Source organism: Protopterus annectens, chromosome 10.part0, assembly GCF_019279795.1.
Source record: "Protopterus annectens isolate FY-2018-M chromosome 10.part0, PAN1.0, whole genome shotgun sequence".
In the NCBI taxonomy this organism is placed as follows: Eukaryota; Metazoa; Chordata; order Ceratodontiformes; family Protopteridae; genus Protopterus; species Protopterus annectens.
Genome location: NC_056744.1, coordinates 1,150,718,076 through 1,150,736,623, shown reverse-complemented (window position 1 = coordinate 1,150,736,623; position 18,548 = coordinate 1,150,718,076). Strand labels below are relative to the sequence as shown.

At 38.2% G+C, this 18,548-nt stretch overlaps 1 protein-coding gene across 1 annotated transcript in view; it reads right to left on the bottom strand.

Annotated features, from left to right (window-relative positions):
- The window catches only part of LOC122813522 (carboxyl-terminal PDZ ligand of neuronal nitric oxide synthase protein-like), a 2,813,298-nt gene that overhangs the window by 132,522 nt on the left and 2,662,228 nt on the right, over positions 1-18,548 (bottom strand). Inside the window, exon 10 of the mRNA XM_044085881.1 lies at positions 15,535-15,684. Within this exon, the coding sequence (XP_043941816.1) occupies positions 15,535-15,684 (150 nt within the window). The remainder of the gene's footprint in view (positions 1-15,534; positions 15,685-18,548) is intronic.

Below are 18,548 nucleotides of genomic sequence, written 5' to 3'. Positions count from 1 at the left end.
TAGGCCTATTATTTTAGCTTTATGAAGTGACTGCTTAAGGTAAAAAGCAACATTAGCATATATTTTTAATGATATTTTATATACACACCTTTTATGTTTATTTATATCTGTTGCAACCATAGCTTTAATGCTTTATATGAGTTGAGGTTTGAAGTCAAAAACAAAAAGCATCTTTTTTCCTGATGTCTGTGATTTGTCTGAATACTGGTTAAGTTTTGATTTCTGTTTGATCTAGGTCTGTCAGCTTTTATTTCTTTAGCTTTTTGAATTGAGATAAAAAGAAACATTAACATACATACGTAGTTAAATATTTTATGTATTCTTGTAGCATCATGACTGTGGCCTGAATTTGGGAAAAAGACAATTTTTAAGCACAGGTCAGTTGAGACACGAGATTCAATGCCTTAAGCCGCAACATGGCAGATGCACCTTCTCGCCAGCCCTAATCAAGTCTTGGACCACTGTGTATAAGGCACTGCGCAAATGGGTTATGGGGACACTGACCACAAAGAAGTTAGCTTAGGGGTTGAAAGACATGGTCTCATCCCAGTACATCAGAGAATGATATACGGCAGTAGCAAAAAGTGAGAGCGCCTCCAGACTTTGTATCCTAACATCAAGAAAAAGCTGGTTTCAAGGGACACACCACCAAGGAATGCAGAAAAGATTTCTGCAAGCCCCCAAAGAACCTTGGCACAAGCAACAGCTGAAGTACCACATACCCACTGTAAGGGAGGCTTCATCTCATGATGAGCCAGAAAAATCCAGGGACTTTAAACCTTTACGTCTGTCTTCAGGATAGATGAAAAGCTAAACAATCCAGGTTGTCTTGTTTCCTGGAGGGGCACTTTCACCAGATGAATGTTAAATACAGAAACGTAAATCATACAGATGACTGTAATAAGTCAAAACAAATTGCAAACTGGCAGAATGAGGTGGAGGAGTACACCTGTCTGCACAGATAATCCTCTTACACTCAGGAGAAAAATGTTTGTTAACTGGTAGGTTCCCTGTCAGCTTCAAAAAGCTGCAAGACTCCCACAAGAGTGTCATAAGGGACAAAGGAATCTAAAGAGTGAGACATATCTTGAGGTAGAGATGAATGCCACCCAAAATGGGGGTGCATGACTTTTTTCAATAATACCGTAACAGTTTCTTGTACTACCAGGGACTGCAAAGCCTGAAAGCACATCCTCTTCGGCAACCAGAGCAAATATTGATGGGGGCAAACAGATTGCTCTCTAGACTGCCCCACTCTTATAAGACTATGAATTGGTAGGACTTCCAAACTGTCAGATACTGAATAGATCTATAGGAAGTGGTCGGGTGGTTTGGCAGCAGGTCCACTTCTCCCATAATATGGACAGTTGTAAGGGTTATAACCTCTGTCTCACTGCCAGATATTTACCACCTCTCAGCACAGGGGGTGAAAGCAAATACTGCCTTGCTTGTTTATTTGCCATGTGACAGACTGGTCCCCATTCCTCCTCCACAGCCATCAGGTCAAGAAGCAGCACTTGTAGCTCCTACATCTTTATGAATATGACTGTCGACCCCCGTGCCCCCTTATCCTGAACCATATAGGAGCTGAGGTAGAGCCCCAAATCCATCTCATCCACAAAATGTTCACTGTTAGAACTTACAAAATTATCTGCTGCTTGAAGAGAAGAACTACAATGAGACTGGTGGGGAACACGCACCACCACAAAACCTAGTGACAAGAGTCTGTGCTTATCTCTGAAGATATAATGCCACTGAGAATCCACAGTCAACTGTGACATCTGCATGCTCAGGCATTTGAATGGTATCGTGAAAATTGTGACCAATGTTAAGTACAAAAGGTACAGAAGTGTGTGAGCCTGACCCCCTACTGCATCTTTATCCAGGTTTCCAACGTCATGAGATACTCCGCTTTCTCTGCAGGCAGGAACAACTAAAAATGAATAGTGTCAAACTCTCCAGTGAATACAGTCCTCTGTACTGCGCTCAGACTGAACTTCCCAGTTTATGGGGACTCACAAGGTCTGCAGTCACAGAAATGCCCAAGACAAGAACACCAGACATGAACTTTTGATGTCGCCACCAACAGTTAATCATCCAGGTATGGAATGTATGGAGGCACTTTTTATGAAAGGCCTTCACTACAATTGCTAACATCTTCATAAACACTCTTCAGAGCAGGAGATAGATCAAATGGTTGCAATATGTAAGGAAAATAGTGACTACTCAGAGAAAACCAGACGTACCCTCCTGTGTCAATCCCAGACACTCATGGGCCAAAAACAGCCATTCATGTATATTGACACCATTTACTTGCATGCATTACTACAGGCATGACTTCCTGGAGAGTCACTCATGAACATATATACTTGTTGGAGTCAATGAGGTCCAAGATGACATAAAAGTCTCTCCGCTCATTTGGAGCTGAGACAATGTGGAAGTAAAGCCCTTTACCTCATTTCAAAGAAGGAACATTCTCTATGGTCCCTCTGAAAGCTACAGTCTAGCTATCTACTAAAAGCTCTGCAGAGTTGGTTTGGTATATGAGCAGATCCATTATTGGGGTATAATTTAACAGCTTTAAGACTTGCCCTTCCATGACACAGTCAAAAACTCACAGGCCCTTTATGGTGACATTCTAAGCTGAAGCAACCTCAACTAAAAGAACTAACCGCCCACCCAAAGAGATTATGGACTGTAGTTAGGACTGTGAGGGCTGGACTAGCAAAGTTATATTTTTCAAAGGCTCAGTCAGCACATCTGGGGATAGCAACACCACCTGTACTTAGTGGTACTTCTCAATCTTGGGGGGGGGGGGGTTCCTTCTTTCTCAGGAGCTGGTCTGTGTAAAAGAAGCTGCAGGAGTGGGAGTGGATCGTAAAGACATTCTGTAGCAGTAAGGAGCAGCACAGTCTAAATTAGAATCAGCCACTTGGAAGTCTACTTCAGACACCATATTACGGGTCATAAACACTCGTTTGAGACTCCAGACTCAGAGAGGACTGAAAGTTTTTGCAGAGTCTAACCTACCAGGTGAGGCAAACACCTCAGGGAGCTAAACCTTAACTAGGCAGAGGAAAACACCTTGTTGAGTCAAATTACACTTCTTTTCAGGTGGGAAGATATAATGATGCTATGGTTTCTCTTATGCTGGATCTATTCTTTTTTTGGTTCCCCTTGGGATATCATTTTAATGGCCTGGCCCCCTGTGCCCCATGTTCATGCCAGGTCTACCAGCTTGTCTTCTACCCCCTAGATTTGCTTCAATATCAGTGGGGCTGGTTGAGGATTCTAAGGGCATTTTGGGGGCTCAGCCATCTCTGTTTCCGTCCTGGAGGATTCTTTATATGCCCTACCTACTACCCTACCTTGTCCCTATACTTGTTGCTTATGTTTGAGGGCAACTTCCCTCCATGAACCACATTTCCCCTAAGGGAGTGCCAGTGACAGGCATCCTCCCACTTGGAATGGGCACACCCTCCCTGATGCTCCATCAGTCGCCAGATTTGCTAATCGAAGACATATGCTAAATCATGGAAAACGAACAACAACCAGTTGTAGAATGCAGAGAGACTCATTTCACTCATCAGGGAATGTGTTCAGGACATCTACTTTCTTGGAAGCACAGAAAATAGCATCTGACAGGTATCAGGCTGCAAAGACTGCATCCATCACCACAGAATACATTGTTGGGATGTCAAAAATGACTTTTGCTTCTGCAAATATTAATTTCGGTATTTCTGAGTGAGATAAATGTGCCACAGGCATATGTCTCAGGGCTTCTTTGAATAGTAATAATACTAATATTGCACTATACTAATGTAGACTGATATACCGTACCCATATATTTTGGTGCTAAATGAGCAGTGTCCCACATCTGAAGTATATTAATGTGTTAAATTTTGTTTTACTTGCTTGTAGTTCTACATGGAGTTGAACTTTGCAATAATATTTAACTGTCATATGTCTGTAGTCTATCAACATTTCCTCTAAGCTAAGCCATGCTAGGCAACTCAGTTACTGATAAATCTGTAAAATGACCTGCATTACTGATGTTAATGAAGCACTCAGTCTCCCAAATGGACAGGAGAAAACTGACATCCATAGCCCACTGACATGGAATATTGAACAGTTAGTGCAAGGTATCACTGCTCTTCACTCATAGCAATAGTGTATTCTGAGGACATAGAAAAATCGATAAAGGAAAAATATCTGCATTTACTTAGGTGTGAAAAAAATGCAGAATCTGAATCAGGAAATCTGTGTATATATATATATATATATATATATATATATATATATATATATATATATATATATATATATATCCATGCACATGCAAACCAAAGGATTACCTACTTCTGGTATCCAGTATACCATAAAGAACCTGGTGTGTTTGCTTTAAACAAAATTATTCTAAAATCTCATTTTATGTTGCTATTAGCATTTAGGTCTACCACTTCTCTATACCTTTATATACATAGTTCAGCAAAAAAGTAAACTTCATACATTTTGAATGACTTTTACATTAGTAAGTGACATGTACATTCCAGGGCCTCCGCTGAAAATAGGCTCTGTCCTAGTCGAACTTTCCTGGTCTGCAAATGTTAAACAAATAAATACATAAAAAATAAAATGAAGCTAACTTTACCCCAAAGTACTGCAACTAGCAACAGCTCACTAAGTGCGGTATACTTGTTTTAAACTTGATTATATAATATAGAGATTTTTTTAACCTCCTGTTATGACCTTGGTTATGATGGAAAAAGGTACTTGGGCCCCATCTTACTTGCCCATAAAATAAATAAATAAATAAATAAATAAATATTAGATAAATAAATAAATTGTATGAACCAACCAAACAACCAACTATCAGATTTCTCATAAGCTTGACATCTACGTTCATATTATCCTTCAATTGCTTCTCCATCAGCCCTCATCTTCCTGCAAGTCCTGTACATTCATCTTAAGCCATTCTGCTGCAGTTGCACATTTACTGTATCTTACCAACTCCTCCCCCACTTCCATTCAGGGCTTCCGTATACTTCCTGCTTAAAACTTTAACGTAATTGGGGATCTGAGAACTGATATTAAAACTAAGGGACACAAAGTAAATACATGTTTGTGTGTGCATGAAGGAGACTAGTGAGGTCTGAAGAAAGAAAAAATACTTCTGGCTTCACAGTTTCAGCAGTCTTACAGTTTAGCACAAATTCAGAAATGCAGCATTAAAAATAATAATATTTTTTTCTCAGATTAGTTAAAATATTTGAATTTTATTAGAAAGTAATTTATGTTCCTAGGCATGATTTCATTATCTGTTTTCACCATATGCTGACAGATACTTCCTGAAAGACACACATACTGTGCCAACAGCGTTTACTGAAAAGGATGACTTTGGTATGCTCCATGCAATACCTTCCCAAATGTATTTTTAAATAAAGCGTTACAAGAAAATTCAAAACACTACATCCCCTTCCTCAGCATCTAAATCTGAAAAAAAGCTTTCTCCCTACTGCAGAGTGCCTAATAATCTTCAGATTAGCACAGTAAAGGTAATTTACAGTCAATTTAAATAAAATGCTAAACAAAGGGCTCTTGCATTTCATGGAATCATGTTTTGTTTAAGTATTTTTCTTTGTTTAAAGTGCTAACATTTCCTCAATTAATATGTAAGGTGATCTGAGTTAGGCTGACCAAAGACATGTAACTGTGGTTTTCACTTAGGTCACCATAGTTCGACCATGGAGTTAGTATATATAAGTAAAGGGGTTTGGGAGTAGAGCCCCTCAACCAGAGTCTTGATTTTGTATTTTAGTACTTGTCTTACAGTGTTTTTGGTTTATGGGTTGATTTCTGCTTTTTCGTGATGTTCTCATTTTCATCACTGTGTTATTACTAAAGGTTAGCAGCACAGCTGACATTAATATTTATTTATTTATTTATATTTGTTGACCGGGAGTGTCCGACTGGATGCAGGTCCATTTTCATCGGAGGCCCGGGGAGAAAAGCTCCACAGTTAAAATAAACAGACAGTAGTTACATTGGATTACATAGCGATTAACAATTTAACATAGCAATTACTTACAACATATTTACAGATGAAGAACATAGTACATCAGTAGACAACTAGAATATTTATCTGTGAAGTACATAACAGACATTAACAAATGTTACAATAAGAAGTTCCTGCTGTATAATAAGTACTAGGCTTATGAGCATCTGAGCTTGCTATAATCAAGGTAGTTAGTGGAGTGGAAAGAAAGGTAGTGGTTGGATGGGGTGGGTGATATTAGAGTGGGAGTTGCAAGGGCATAGCCAGCATGTTTTTAGGTGCGCTTTTAGTAAAGTTTTGAAGTGGGTGAATGATGGTATGGAGGTAATTGTGGGTGGGAGGGAGTTCCATAATTTGGCTATGGTGCAAGAGAATAGTGCTTCACCAGCAGAGTTATTGGTTTTAGTGATCTGCAAGTGATTTTTGTTGCTGGATCTTAATGGTCTGGTGGTGCGATAGGGTTGGAGCAGATTCTGGAGGGATGGGACATTTAGTGGATGGTTTACTAGTTTGTGGGTGAGTGAGAGTTGATACCATTGAAGGAGGTGAGGGAGTTCAAGCCAGCCCAGTTCAGCAAGTGAGATACATTGGTGACTACAGTAGGATGCCCCTGTGGCGAATTTGGCGATTTTGTTGTAGCAGGTCTCTAGCTTGTTTAGATCGCATTGCCTTAGGTTGGTATATATTGGAGAGGCATAAAGTAGGGTGGAGATAAGGTGGGAATTTGCTATTGAAATCTTTGCTGCTTTGGTGAGAAGTTGCTTACTTCTATATAACGCTCCTAGATTTTTGTGGACTTTTTTTATGGTCATGGATATGTGAATGTCAAATTTTAGTTTATTGTCTATTTCCACTTCTAGTAATTTGGTGTGTTCAGTTGGGTATATAGTGGTATTGTCTTTTGCTGTGATGTTAAAGTGAGAGTTGTTTTGATTATGTTTGGTGGGTTGGAAGATGAGTAGTTTAGTTTTGTTTGGGTTGAGTATTAATTGGGCATCAGATAACCAAGTTTCAACAGAGGAAAAGGCTTCCTGTGTGACTTTTTGCAGTTTGGGTAGGGACTGGGCTGAGCAGATGATAGTTGAGTCATCTGCATATTGTATGAGTGTGCCATGTTTGGTGGCAGAGGCTAGATTATTGGTGAAAATAGAGAAGAGTAGGGGTCCAAGGATGGATCCTTGGGGAACCCCTATAGAGACAGGTAGTTGGGGAGATATGTCATTCTGCCATACAATGGATTGTTGGCGGTCAGACAGGTAACTCTGAAACCAGTTGGTGACTGATTGTGAGAAGGATAGATTATTGAGGACAGAGATAAGTTGTTTGTGTGGGACCATGTCAAATGCTTTAGATAGGTCTAGGAAAGTAGCAGAGGAGAGATAGCCATTGTTTTTATGCTGAAGGATAGTGTTAGTAAAGGAGAGTAAGGCAGTGGTGGTGCTATGGTTTGGTCGGAAACCATGCTGAGTATTGGAAATATCTTCAAAACATGCAAAAACTTACTAAGTCAGAACACTTATGACCACCTTATGATACCCCAGAATCTGTATTATCTGTGTATAACTGCTCAGCTGCTCTTGATGGAATATGCAAGCAGAACAGCGATTAAGCAACAATAAAATGAGTCTTTATGAAAACTATTCACATATAGTGTTTTTATCATTTTTTTTTTGTTTTTAGGAGGTCAGTTTTTTCTTTAATATATTTACAGCATAAAAAGGCATTTGTTTGCACTAATCAACTTCAAATACACACACATGCACGCACACACATGCATGCGTACGTACACACACACACACACACACACACACACACACACACACACACACACACACTATTTTGGTGTTCTTTTTTTAACCCTGCACCACATTAAACCCCAGGATATTTCTCTAGTGGCCTTGTTAGATATACTGTATCTCCATACAAGGCTGCTTCCTCCTTCAGCATATATCTAAACCTTATTCCCCTCATTACGCTACGGATCTTTTCTTACCTTGTTTAATGCCTTTTTTTAGGTACTCACTGTCTACATTATTAGTCAAACAGTCCAATTTGTTTAACATGTATTATTACCCATGTCTATATTCTGCACACATACAGGACTTGTTGGGGCCATATCTCTTCCCTTTGATTTTTGTTACGATTTAGTAATTGTATCCTGATGGAACTGTGTGAGACAAACATACACACACTTCTTGTATTGTTTATTTCAAATTTTATTATATGCAGTTGATTTAAAGTGATAAAAAGTAAAAATATTTTAGTATTGAGACCAAAGAAGTCCAGATAGCAGATGAAAGTGCTTACTCTGTTTTGCTAAACATCTAGTTTCTGAGTTGTCATTAAATTATACAGATACCATTTCCAAAATCTGAATATTATACATGTTTTGTACATACATATACATGTATCTATATATATATATATATCTATATATATATATATATATATATATATATATATACATACACGCACACACACACACACACACACACACACACACACACACAGATATACATATATATTCATATACACACACACACACACACACACACACACACACACACACACACACACACACACACACACACACACACACACACACACACACACACACACACAGATATATGAAAGTATTACTAGCACTCCGACATCCTTTTCAATTACTGAAATCATTAAACTTGCATTCAAACATAAAAAAAGGGGGCAGGACCCATACTACTTACATATTTATATACAGTGGATATAAAAAGTTTACACACCCCTGTTAAAATGCCAGGTTTTTGTGATATAAAAAATGAGACCACAATAAATCATTTCAAAACTTTCCCCACCTTTAATGTGACCTATAGCCTGTGATGAAACAAACACTGGAACCAACTGTAAACCAAAACTCAAAACACAATTCTAGGTGTGATTCCAATGACCACTCGAAACAAATGTATTTAGCGCTTTCATCCACTGTTTATTCCGTGAACTTCTTCAGAAAAAAGTTTATCCTACCCTAACTTCCTTTTATATCAAAACATTTAAACAGGAAATGACTTCATTTACAAACAACAATTAACTTACTAAGTGCTTGTTATTGAAAAGTGCTCGTTATTAAAAACTTGTTTCAAAAGACATCTCACAAATGAAAATAATAAATATATATATATATATATTGTTTAAATAAACAATTAGATTAGCTATTTATTAAAAAACATTTTAAATTTATAGACTCATTGAGTCCTGGTACATTATCCGCCCCTAAAAATAGCTGCCATAATGTTTCTTTACATTCCAACATATTATTTAAATCACCCTCAAACACAGCCTTCTCTATTTTTTCCAAAACAAAAAAATCGAACCTTTTGAAATCAGGACAAATGGAAGCGTGTTTTGTCAGGGAATTTGTTTAGTCTTTATTTTTGATGGCTAAATTATGTTCGTATATCCTACATTTTAAAGCTCTTATTGTTTTTCCTATATAGTAATGATCACATGACACACAATTAGCCATATAAACTACATATTCGCTATTACAGTTGTAATAGTCTTTGGCCCAAATTGTTTGATTCAGATGGCTTAAAGTAATAAAGGAATTGTTGCTAATAAACCTACATTGCTTGCAATTTCTGCAAGCATATGTACCTTTCTTATTACTACCTAATCTCATACTACTGTTGTCCCTCTTGTTTCCAGATTCTAACATGGACTTAATATTGAACTCTCTCTTATAAATAAACCTTGGTTTAATACCTACTGTAGCAACTAACTCTTTGTTTCCTAATATAATTTTCCAATTGTTCTCTATTATCTGCTTGATATACCACATTTTGTTTACTATTGGTATAGGAAAGGCAATAGTATAATTATCAGAACCAGTAGTTAAAGTGTCTAATACTGGACTTACAAAGATGTCACTAGAAAGTAAAATGGGTGAGGCCACTCCCCTTCTCAAAACCATTACTTCCCTTTCAATTTTCTTCAACCATTCCATGGTATAACCTCTAGAGAGACCTATAACCTGTACAACTCAACTGAAAAATAAACAAATCAGTTAGGGGAAAAATATAAAAAATAAAAAACGTACAATAAGCTGATTGCATAAGTGTGCACACCCTTAAACTAATATTTTGTTGAAGCACCTTTTGATTTAATTACACCATTCAGTCTTCTTGGGTACACACCTGCCATCAATTAAAAAGACGCTGATTAACCCCAAATAAAGTTCAGCTGTCCTAGTAGGATTTTCCTGACATTTACTCTGTTGCCTGCTACAGCAAAAGCCATGGTTTGCAGAGAGCTTACAAAGCATCAAAGGAATATCATTGTTGAAAGGTATCAGTTAGGAGAAGGGTACAAAAAAATTTCCACAGCATTGGATATACCATGGAACACAGTGAAGACAGTCATCAAAAAGTGGAGAAAATATGGGACAACAGTGACGTTGGAAAGAACTGGACGTCCCTCCAAATTGATGAAAAGACAAGAGGAAAACTGATCAGGGAGGCTGCCAGGAGACCAACAGCAACACTGAAGGAGCTGCAGGTACTTCTGGCAAGTACTGGTTGTGTGCTACATGTGACAACAATCTCCAGTATTCTCCATATGTCTGGACTATGGGGTAGGGTTGCAAGACGGAAGCCTTTTCTTATGCAGAATAACATCTAGGCCTGGCTAAAATTTGCAAAACAATACATCAAGTCTCCCAAAAGCATGTGGGAAAATGTGTTATGGTCTGATGAGAACAAGGTCGAACTTTTTGGCCACAATTCCAAAAGGTATGTTTGGTGCAAAACCAGCACTTTGCATCACCAAAAGAACACCATCCCCATGGTGAGGCATGATGGTGGCAGTATCATGCTCTGGGATTGGTTTTCTTCAGCTGGAACTGAGGCTTTAACTAAGGTGGTGGGAATTATGAACAGTTCCAAATACCAGTCACTTTTGGCCCAAAACCTTCAAGCGTCTGCTAGAAAGCTGAAGATGAAGAGGAATTTCACCTTTCAACATGACAATGACCCCAAGTATACATCCAAATCAACAAAAAAATGGCTTCACCAGAAGAAAATTAAAGTTTTGGAATGGTCCACCCAGAGCCCAGACCTTAATCCAATAGAAAATCTGTGGGGTGACCTGAAGATGACTGTGCACAAGAGATGCCCTCACAATCTAACAGATTTGGGGTTGGGAGAGTGGCCAAATGGTTAAGGTGTTTGCCTTACAAACGCAAGGTGCAGGGTTTGAATCTCACAAGGGATAATTGGCTAGGTGTAAAATGGCTTGCAAGGGCAGTTAGCTTAGTACTAACCTATGAAACAGATTTGGAGCACATTTGCAAGGAAGAATGGGCAAATACTGCCAAGTCAAGATGTGCCATCCTGATAGACTCCTACCCTAGAAGACTGAATGCTGTAATTAAATGAAAAGGTGCTTCAACAAAGTATTAGATTCAGGATGTGCACACTTATGCAACCGGCTTATTGTACGTTTTTTATTTTTTATATTTTTTCCCTTAACAGATTTGTTTGCTTTTCAATTGTGTTGTACAGGTTATAGGTCACATTAAAGGTTGGAAAAGTTTTGAAATTATTTAGTGTGATCTCATTTTTTATATCACAAAAACCTGGCATTTTAACAGGGGTGTGTAAACTTTTTATATCCACTGTAAGTGTGTATGTATATATATATATATATATATATATATATATATACATACATACATACATACATACATACACACACAAACACACACAACTCCAGAATCAGACAAACATGGGAAAAAGGGAAAGCTCCCTGAACCTGATGATCCTGCACATTAAGAAAAATGTGAATCAAGAAAAACACTCACTTGAGTCACACTTTGAGTAAAGAAATGCTTAACTGATGAAACTACTACTATATGTGTGCATATCATCTAGCATCATCATCAACCCACTTTTTCCCATTTTTACATGGGGTTGAGTGTCACATCAAATACAGCCACAATTTCTGTATTCAGAACCACACTCCTACCTTCTGTGACAGTCATTTCCACCTGTTTCAGGTCTTCTGTCATAAAATCTATTCATCTGTTGACTAGATAGCCTCTTCTTGCATTGCCTTCTTCCTGTCTCTCCCAAATTTCCTTTACCAAATTATATTCTGCTTTCCTGCACGTGATGAATTAACACAATCCGTGCTCCTTGACTTTCTCTATAACTTGGGATACTTTGGCGTTTGCTCTGATGTTTTCATTCCTTCATCTTTCCCATGGTCTATATTGTACTACTCATGTCAGGAACTTTGTTAAACCATCGAATTTACAAACTGTCCAACGCGGGTTTCAGAAACACACTTTAGCGAATGTACAAACTATCTAAATCACATACAACCGAAACACAAACCATCAAAAGCAAATGTGGAAAACAAACCCGAAGTGCAACCTCACAGCAAATCCACAACAAATCCAACCTGTGAAACCCCCAGTGACGTGTCAAATCAAACTTCACATTTTTAATAAGTTAGCAATGGCACAGACAAACTCCATGTGAGAATACTCTTCTCTGTGAGAGAAAATTGTTTCAAACTGCTGTTCACGGAGTATTAACGCCCTTTTCTTTGGTGACTGTGGACAACCTACACTCATACATATACGATACTCATCAACCCTATTCTGCTCTCTGCAAATAGCACACATCACGGTGTACACATCAGAAACAAACTTTCCTGTTAAACATTTAAAGTGATGATGCCATGCTTCAACAGCATTCTGTGTCCTAGGCAAACTGAGGTGATTTAAAATAGACACATTCCAAAATTCAACAGGGAACAGAGGAGGAAACCATATTTGAGTTGAAGATCTGGTAGAGAAACTCCTTGGTTTTCCCAGGAGATACCATTCCTCAAAATATGTCAATAACTCCTTCCCATCATTAGAGAACAAACTCTTCAGCTGATAATATGTACTCACAACATCTTTCACCTCCAGAAAAGCAAGTGCAGCAAGCTTTTTGACAGCATGTTGGAATGATATATCTCCATTGTAAACTGGCCCTAACCCTAAGGCCTGTAACTTTCGCCATATATTCCTGCCGAAGTGAAAAAAAAACACCCTTTGCAAATCACATCACTCACATTATTCCTAATGCTTCTTACAGCAGCCATCTTAAAATTGCAAAGGATATAACGCACTGAAGTGGTACAATCATGCTCATTAAGCAAAGCAAACACGCAGTCTCACATGTAATTGTATGATTTCAGACTTTTTTTTGACATTAAACAGAATAGCAGTGGCATAACTTTCTTGAAGGCCCCACATTTCACTATACCATGAAAGGTATACAACTGATGGCAAGCCGCCCCTTTAATGAAATAAGTCCCATCCATTAGGCAAATATCTGCCTTAGCTAGGTCTTGCAAATTACCCTGTGTAGTAAATACCACTACAACATTATCATTGCTTTTATCAGATTTCTTCTTTTGCACAAACGTACTACCTTTAAGCTGGAACTCCAGCACATTTAAATTCAGCAGAGTCAAACCTGCTTTCTGTGCTTGCCGTTGTAACTTCTTTCTTGCTCTTCTAACCTTCTGTAGAAAAGCACGCCTACTCGGCAAACTAGGGGCGTATTCTAAAGAAGTAGATGCAATCGCATCATCCACAATAATACAGGGTGTATCACGCGAAAGAGTAGCCCTTTCATTTAGAGCAACAGCAACGCTGTACGTCTCTACCTGTGCAGGATCCCCTGGATGGTCATGGCACACTGATTTCAGCAATTCCTCCCCCGACGTAACACAGAGAGTAATTGCTCTACCCTTGCATTTATCAGGCAACTTCCTAGTGCAACACCAATATTTCTTACACTTCGTAGCCTTCTCCAAATTATATGTATAGTCATCCAAAACAAGGATTTCTTTACCTCTTTGGGATGAAGTAGTGGTATAACTCTGACCCAGCACTCCTGGAGGCAAGTCTTCCATATTTGCAATTGGGTACAATGTACAAAATACAAATTCTCCCATACTTTAAATACTGCTGCAGCCTGCTATTCCATTCGATGATTTGCTATTTGACTCAGTGACGTTTCGACAGGCTGTTCATTCGCTAAAGTGTGTTCCTGAAACCCGTGTTTGACAGTTTGTAAATTCGATGGTTTAACAGAGACCCATATATATATATATATATATATATATATATATATATATATATATATATATATATATATATATACTGTATACACACACACACTTACCTTACTATTGTTGACAAACTAGCTCTCAGAAAACATTTATATACTGTATACACACACACACTTACCTTACTATTGCTGACAAACTAGCTCTCAGAAAACATTTGTCTTGTGACTGGAAGCATAACTCTCCATCATGACATTATATAACTGACTCTGTCTACCACCACTACTCCATGAATAAGTGCCATTAAGACATTTTGTCCCCATTAACTAAATCATTCACTCATTCTCCAATCAGCTGCATAATCCAATGCAAGAGTCACAGTACACTATTTTTGTGATATTCTTAGTGGGCTATGAAAAGCACTTACCAAAAACTGCTTCAGCAAATGTTAAAAAAATCGATCTTCATCCAGAAACTGCGAGAGACGTGGAAAGAAGTTTTTGCAAAAGCAGATGTAGAGGACATTAATGTAAGGCTACTGTTCCTAGTGTATGAAGAGAGAGTTTTGCCTTCACTTTGGAAAGTCAAAGAAAGAATATTTGTTAGATGGAAGGTTGCCCGAAAATTGTAGAGAGAATCATTAAGACATAGTGACAGCCTGTAGAGCCTAGCACTGCATATAACAATGAAACAATCTTCATTATCACAACTAGTAAGCTGTCTTTCTTTACAAAACTGATACTAGTATTACATAATTTTGCAGGTACTGAGATGGGAATCCAGATGGGCAGAGAATCAGTGAAGCAAAATAATAATGGGTGGACGATTACTGAAAAGCAAAATTAGTCACATCTTCGAGGTAATGCTTTGCTGTTAAAATTTTGCACTGCTGTACTGAAATAACACACATTAACATGTTGCTTAAAATGCTAGAGAATGGCCCAAAATTCATCCTAAGGGAACCACAAAAGTCACTTATCTTTTGCTTCTCCCAGGCAAGAAACCTGATACAAAATAACAATTATTGTCTCTTAAAGGCAATATGGATAACAGTTGCTGTAGTATGGATTAGACTGACTCTGAGCTGCAAATTCTAGTATTTAGTACATCTCAGAAAAGATGCCTTTACACTGCAATCTCATCATCAATACAGTCCCCTATGTCCTGTTTCTTTATCACATTCATTAACCGTACAGAGTCCTCATTGGTCCAGAACTCCCGTTCATCACTATCATCTGTGTTAGACTCATACTCAGAAGCAATCCCTGACTCCCTGAACTTCATCAGCTCCAGATTTCCCAGGATTTCCTGGCAGGACTGACGATCAGGGATGAAGTGCAAGTACTCCAGTTTCACCAAGCAGTTATTCATACCTATGGGACTATTGAGGGGAAGTGAAAGATCAGTGCCGTCGTTCATCGGCGGGAGGATGATCTCTTCGGGCTTTGGCGTGGTGGAGTCGCATAATACTGTCGATATGTTTGAGCGAAAGGTGATCTCCAACAAGCTGTCCTGGGATCCCACTAGAAAGAAGAAAAAAATACCATAAATAGAGGCAAAGTGTTAAGATAAGCTAAATGTGTATACAAACTGTAAGCTTCTTCCATAAAAACACAAGCTTATGTACTGAGTGACACTGAAGTTAACAGACCTGAATCTTTAAGACTGGGCTAATGTTGATGAAGCAACTGAGAAACAACACCCAATAAGTGCAGTGAAAAGAAAAGCCTCCAGATATAATTTATGAACTAGGTATGGTTTCCTAATCAAAATGGGTCAGATGCAAAGCCTAAGTAAAGCAACACTGGAATCTCTGTCTTCCTTTTGCAAGCATTGGTTAGAAGTCTGTCAGATAACTGGCTAAAATGTCCTGCTTCACCAAAAAACTCATCAAGACCTCCTACATCAAATCACTATTCCTTAAACTGAAACCCTGTTCTCCTTCAGCAGATAAACTCCCAGCAGAATATCTAAAGCTTGCTGACAGTTCCATAGCCTATCATGTATTTGGCCTAATTATTAGCTCTGTCAAGGAATCATGCATACGTTCTCTATGAAAAAAAATCTTCATCATTCCTTTCATAAAGGAGGGACCTTATCTGATATAACCAGTTTCAGAACTACTGCCATATTATTCCCATTGTTAAAACTTCTGGAGAAGTGTATTCACAAACAACTACTTCTAGAGACAGATACAAACGAATTTCCTGTGTATTCCTTGATCTCTCTAAATCTTTTGTTCCCAATTACCTCTTTTTTCCGCATCCCACCTTCAACATTTGCAATCTACCTGAGGAAAAATTCTTTGGAGTCTACTTGGAGTATAAAAATACCTATGCAAACATTTCCAAGCAAAGATCCTAAATCTTCTTAACCTTTTTGCTTATTTGGGAGCAATGCATATATTTTCCCATTGTTTCTTTGTGAATTGCTTATCTAATCTCTCTTGCCAATCCTTTCTAACTTCCTCTGATTGATTCATATAGTTATCATGCAATATTTTATACGGCCTATTAATTATCCCCTTTTAACAGCAGCTTCTGTTTAAGATTCTACTACAAACTCTACAAGTGCTGGTCTGTCACTTAGGATCCCCCTATTTCTTTCTCTTTGCCTATGCTCTAATACCAATCTTTGATAGAGAAGGCAATCTTTAGCCTGCAGTCCAAATAAATCCTTAGCCTCTTTCTATTCTATTACATTTTCTTCTCTAATTATTTGTTTCCAATACCTTGGTTCCTTGGCCAGTTTTCTCTAGTAAATTCCAGCCCCCCTCTTGCCTTTTCTCTGTACCCTTAATTGCAGTCATCCCTATTTGTATAATCTCCTGCCTCCACTACCATGTTGGCTTAGCACTTATAATACGTTCTGCTACTTTACGAATATATTTTGTATGGTTACTGCTATTCTCTTTAAGGATCTGCATGTAAAATCTGAGTCTCTCCTTATTTCTTCAGCTTCACCCATTTCATCAGTATCCATTTCCACTTTGAATTATAGGTTTCTGCTTGTGCTTTCTAGAAGAGCCTTAACTGTGTAGCTTCTGAAATGCCCCTTCAAATCAGTTAATCGCAAAATCTCCTTGTTGTATTGGAAGGATCAACTTATCCCACTTGACTCGTGCCCTCTTTTCCCTCCCAGATAAAACCTTTAGCTCTTTATTAACTGCTATCTACAACTTCTCCACTGGTTGATAAAGATATGTCTGACCTGTGGGAGCACTTTATAATCTCGAAATACTAAAATGTCTAATTTCAGTATCTCGAGACTATAAAGCCGAATGTTTACAATAGTGAAAGTTCATAATCGTGAATTTGAATATCTCAAATTCACGGTTATGGCCTTACAATACGTAATGTCCGGGATTGTGTGTTGATGGTGCGCGGTGCTGTGTGTGGATCTAGGTATTATGTCAGGTAAGTGAGTGTTTTGTAAGGGGTTTGAGTGGGAGTTACAGTGTATGTGAGTGTGCTGATATGTTTGATGTGTGTGTGAGGGATTGGAGAATGTGCGTGTGTGAGTTTGCTTTTGTTTCCTGTTTGTGCGATCTCGAAATTAGTATATACAAGTGGGGGGGTGTGGGGGTGCAGGGGTGCTTTCCCCCCTGCTTATGTGTGTATGAGTTGTGTGTGTGTGTAGTTTTGTTTATGTTGTGATGTGGGTGTTGTGGTGTATGTATGGTGTAGTGTGTGTGGTTTTTGTTCAGTGTTTTGAATTTTGTGGTTTTGGGTTCGGGGTTTTGTTGTTTCGGTGTTTTGTGGATTCGGTTTCATGGTCTCGAGATACTGAAATTCGACATTTCGGTATTTCGAGATTATGAAGTGAATCCCTGACCTGTATATAAAACTAAAGGGACTAAAATATTTTCACTGCTTGTAACTTGCTATCTATGTCCATAAAGCACAGCTTTCAGTTTCTCAGTTTTTTTATTACCCTTTACTTAGTTTCTTTCTACATATCTTTAGCAGCCATAGCAGAATCCTTTTTAATCCATACTCCTCAATATGTCATTTTATCATGCCCCATAAATATGGGCATTGCCGAACCAATTTGTGTGTGGGTACATAGTTTATAGCTATTGTCTTTGTTTTATCTTCATTAATTTTGTATCCTGAAAAGACTTGAAACTGTCTCAGAATGTTCCACAACAGAGAAATGCCCTTTTCTGGTTTTATCAGGTACAAAATCATATCATCTGCAAATAAAGTCAACTTTTCTTGTTTACCATACCAATTATAACCTTGAATTTCTGAGTCCTTTATTTTCTTTGCCAATGAGTCTAAATATAACACAAATAACAAAGGGGAAAGAGGACATACCTGCCTGGTTCCTCTGCTGAAGCAGAACTTATCAGAGAGGACCCGGCATTTTAATTTTCACATACAAT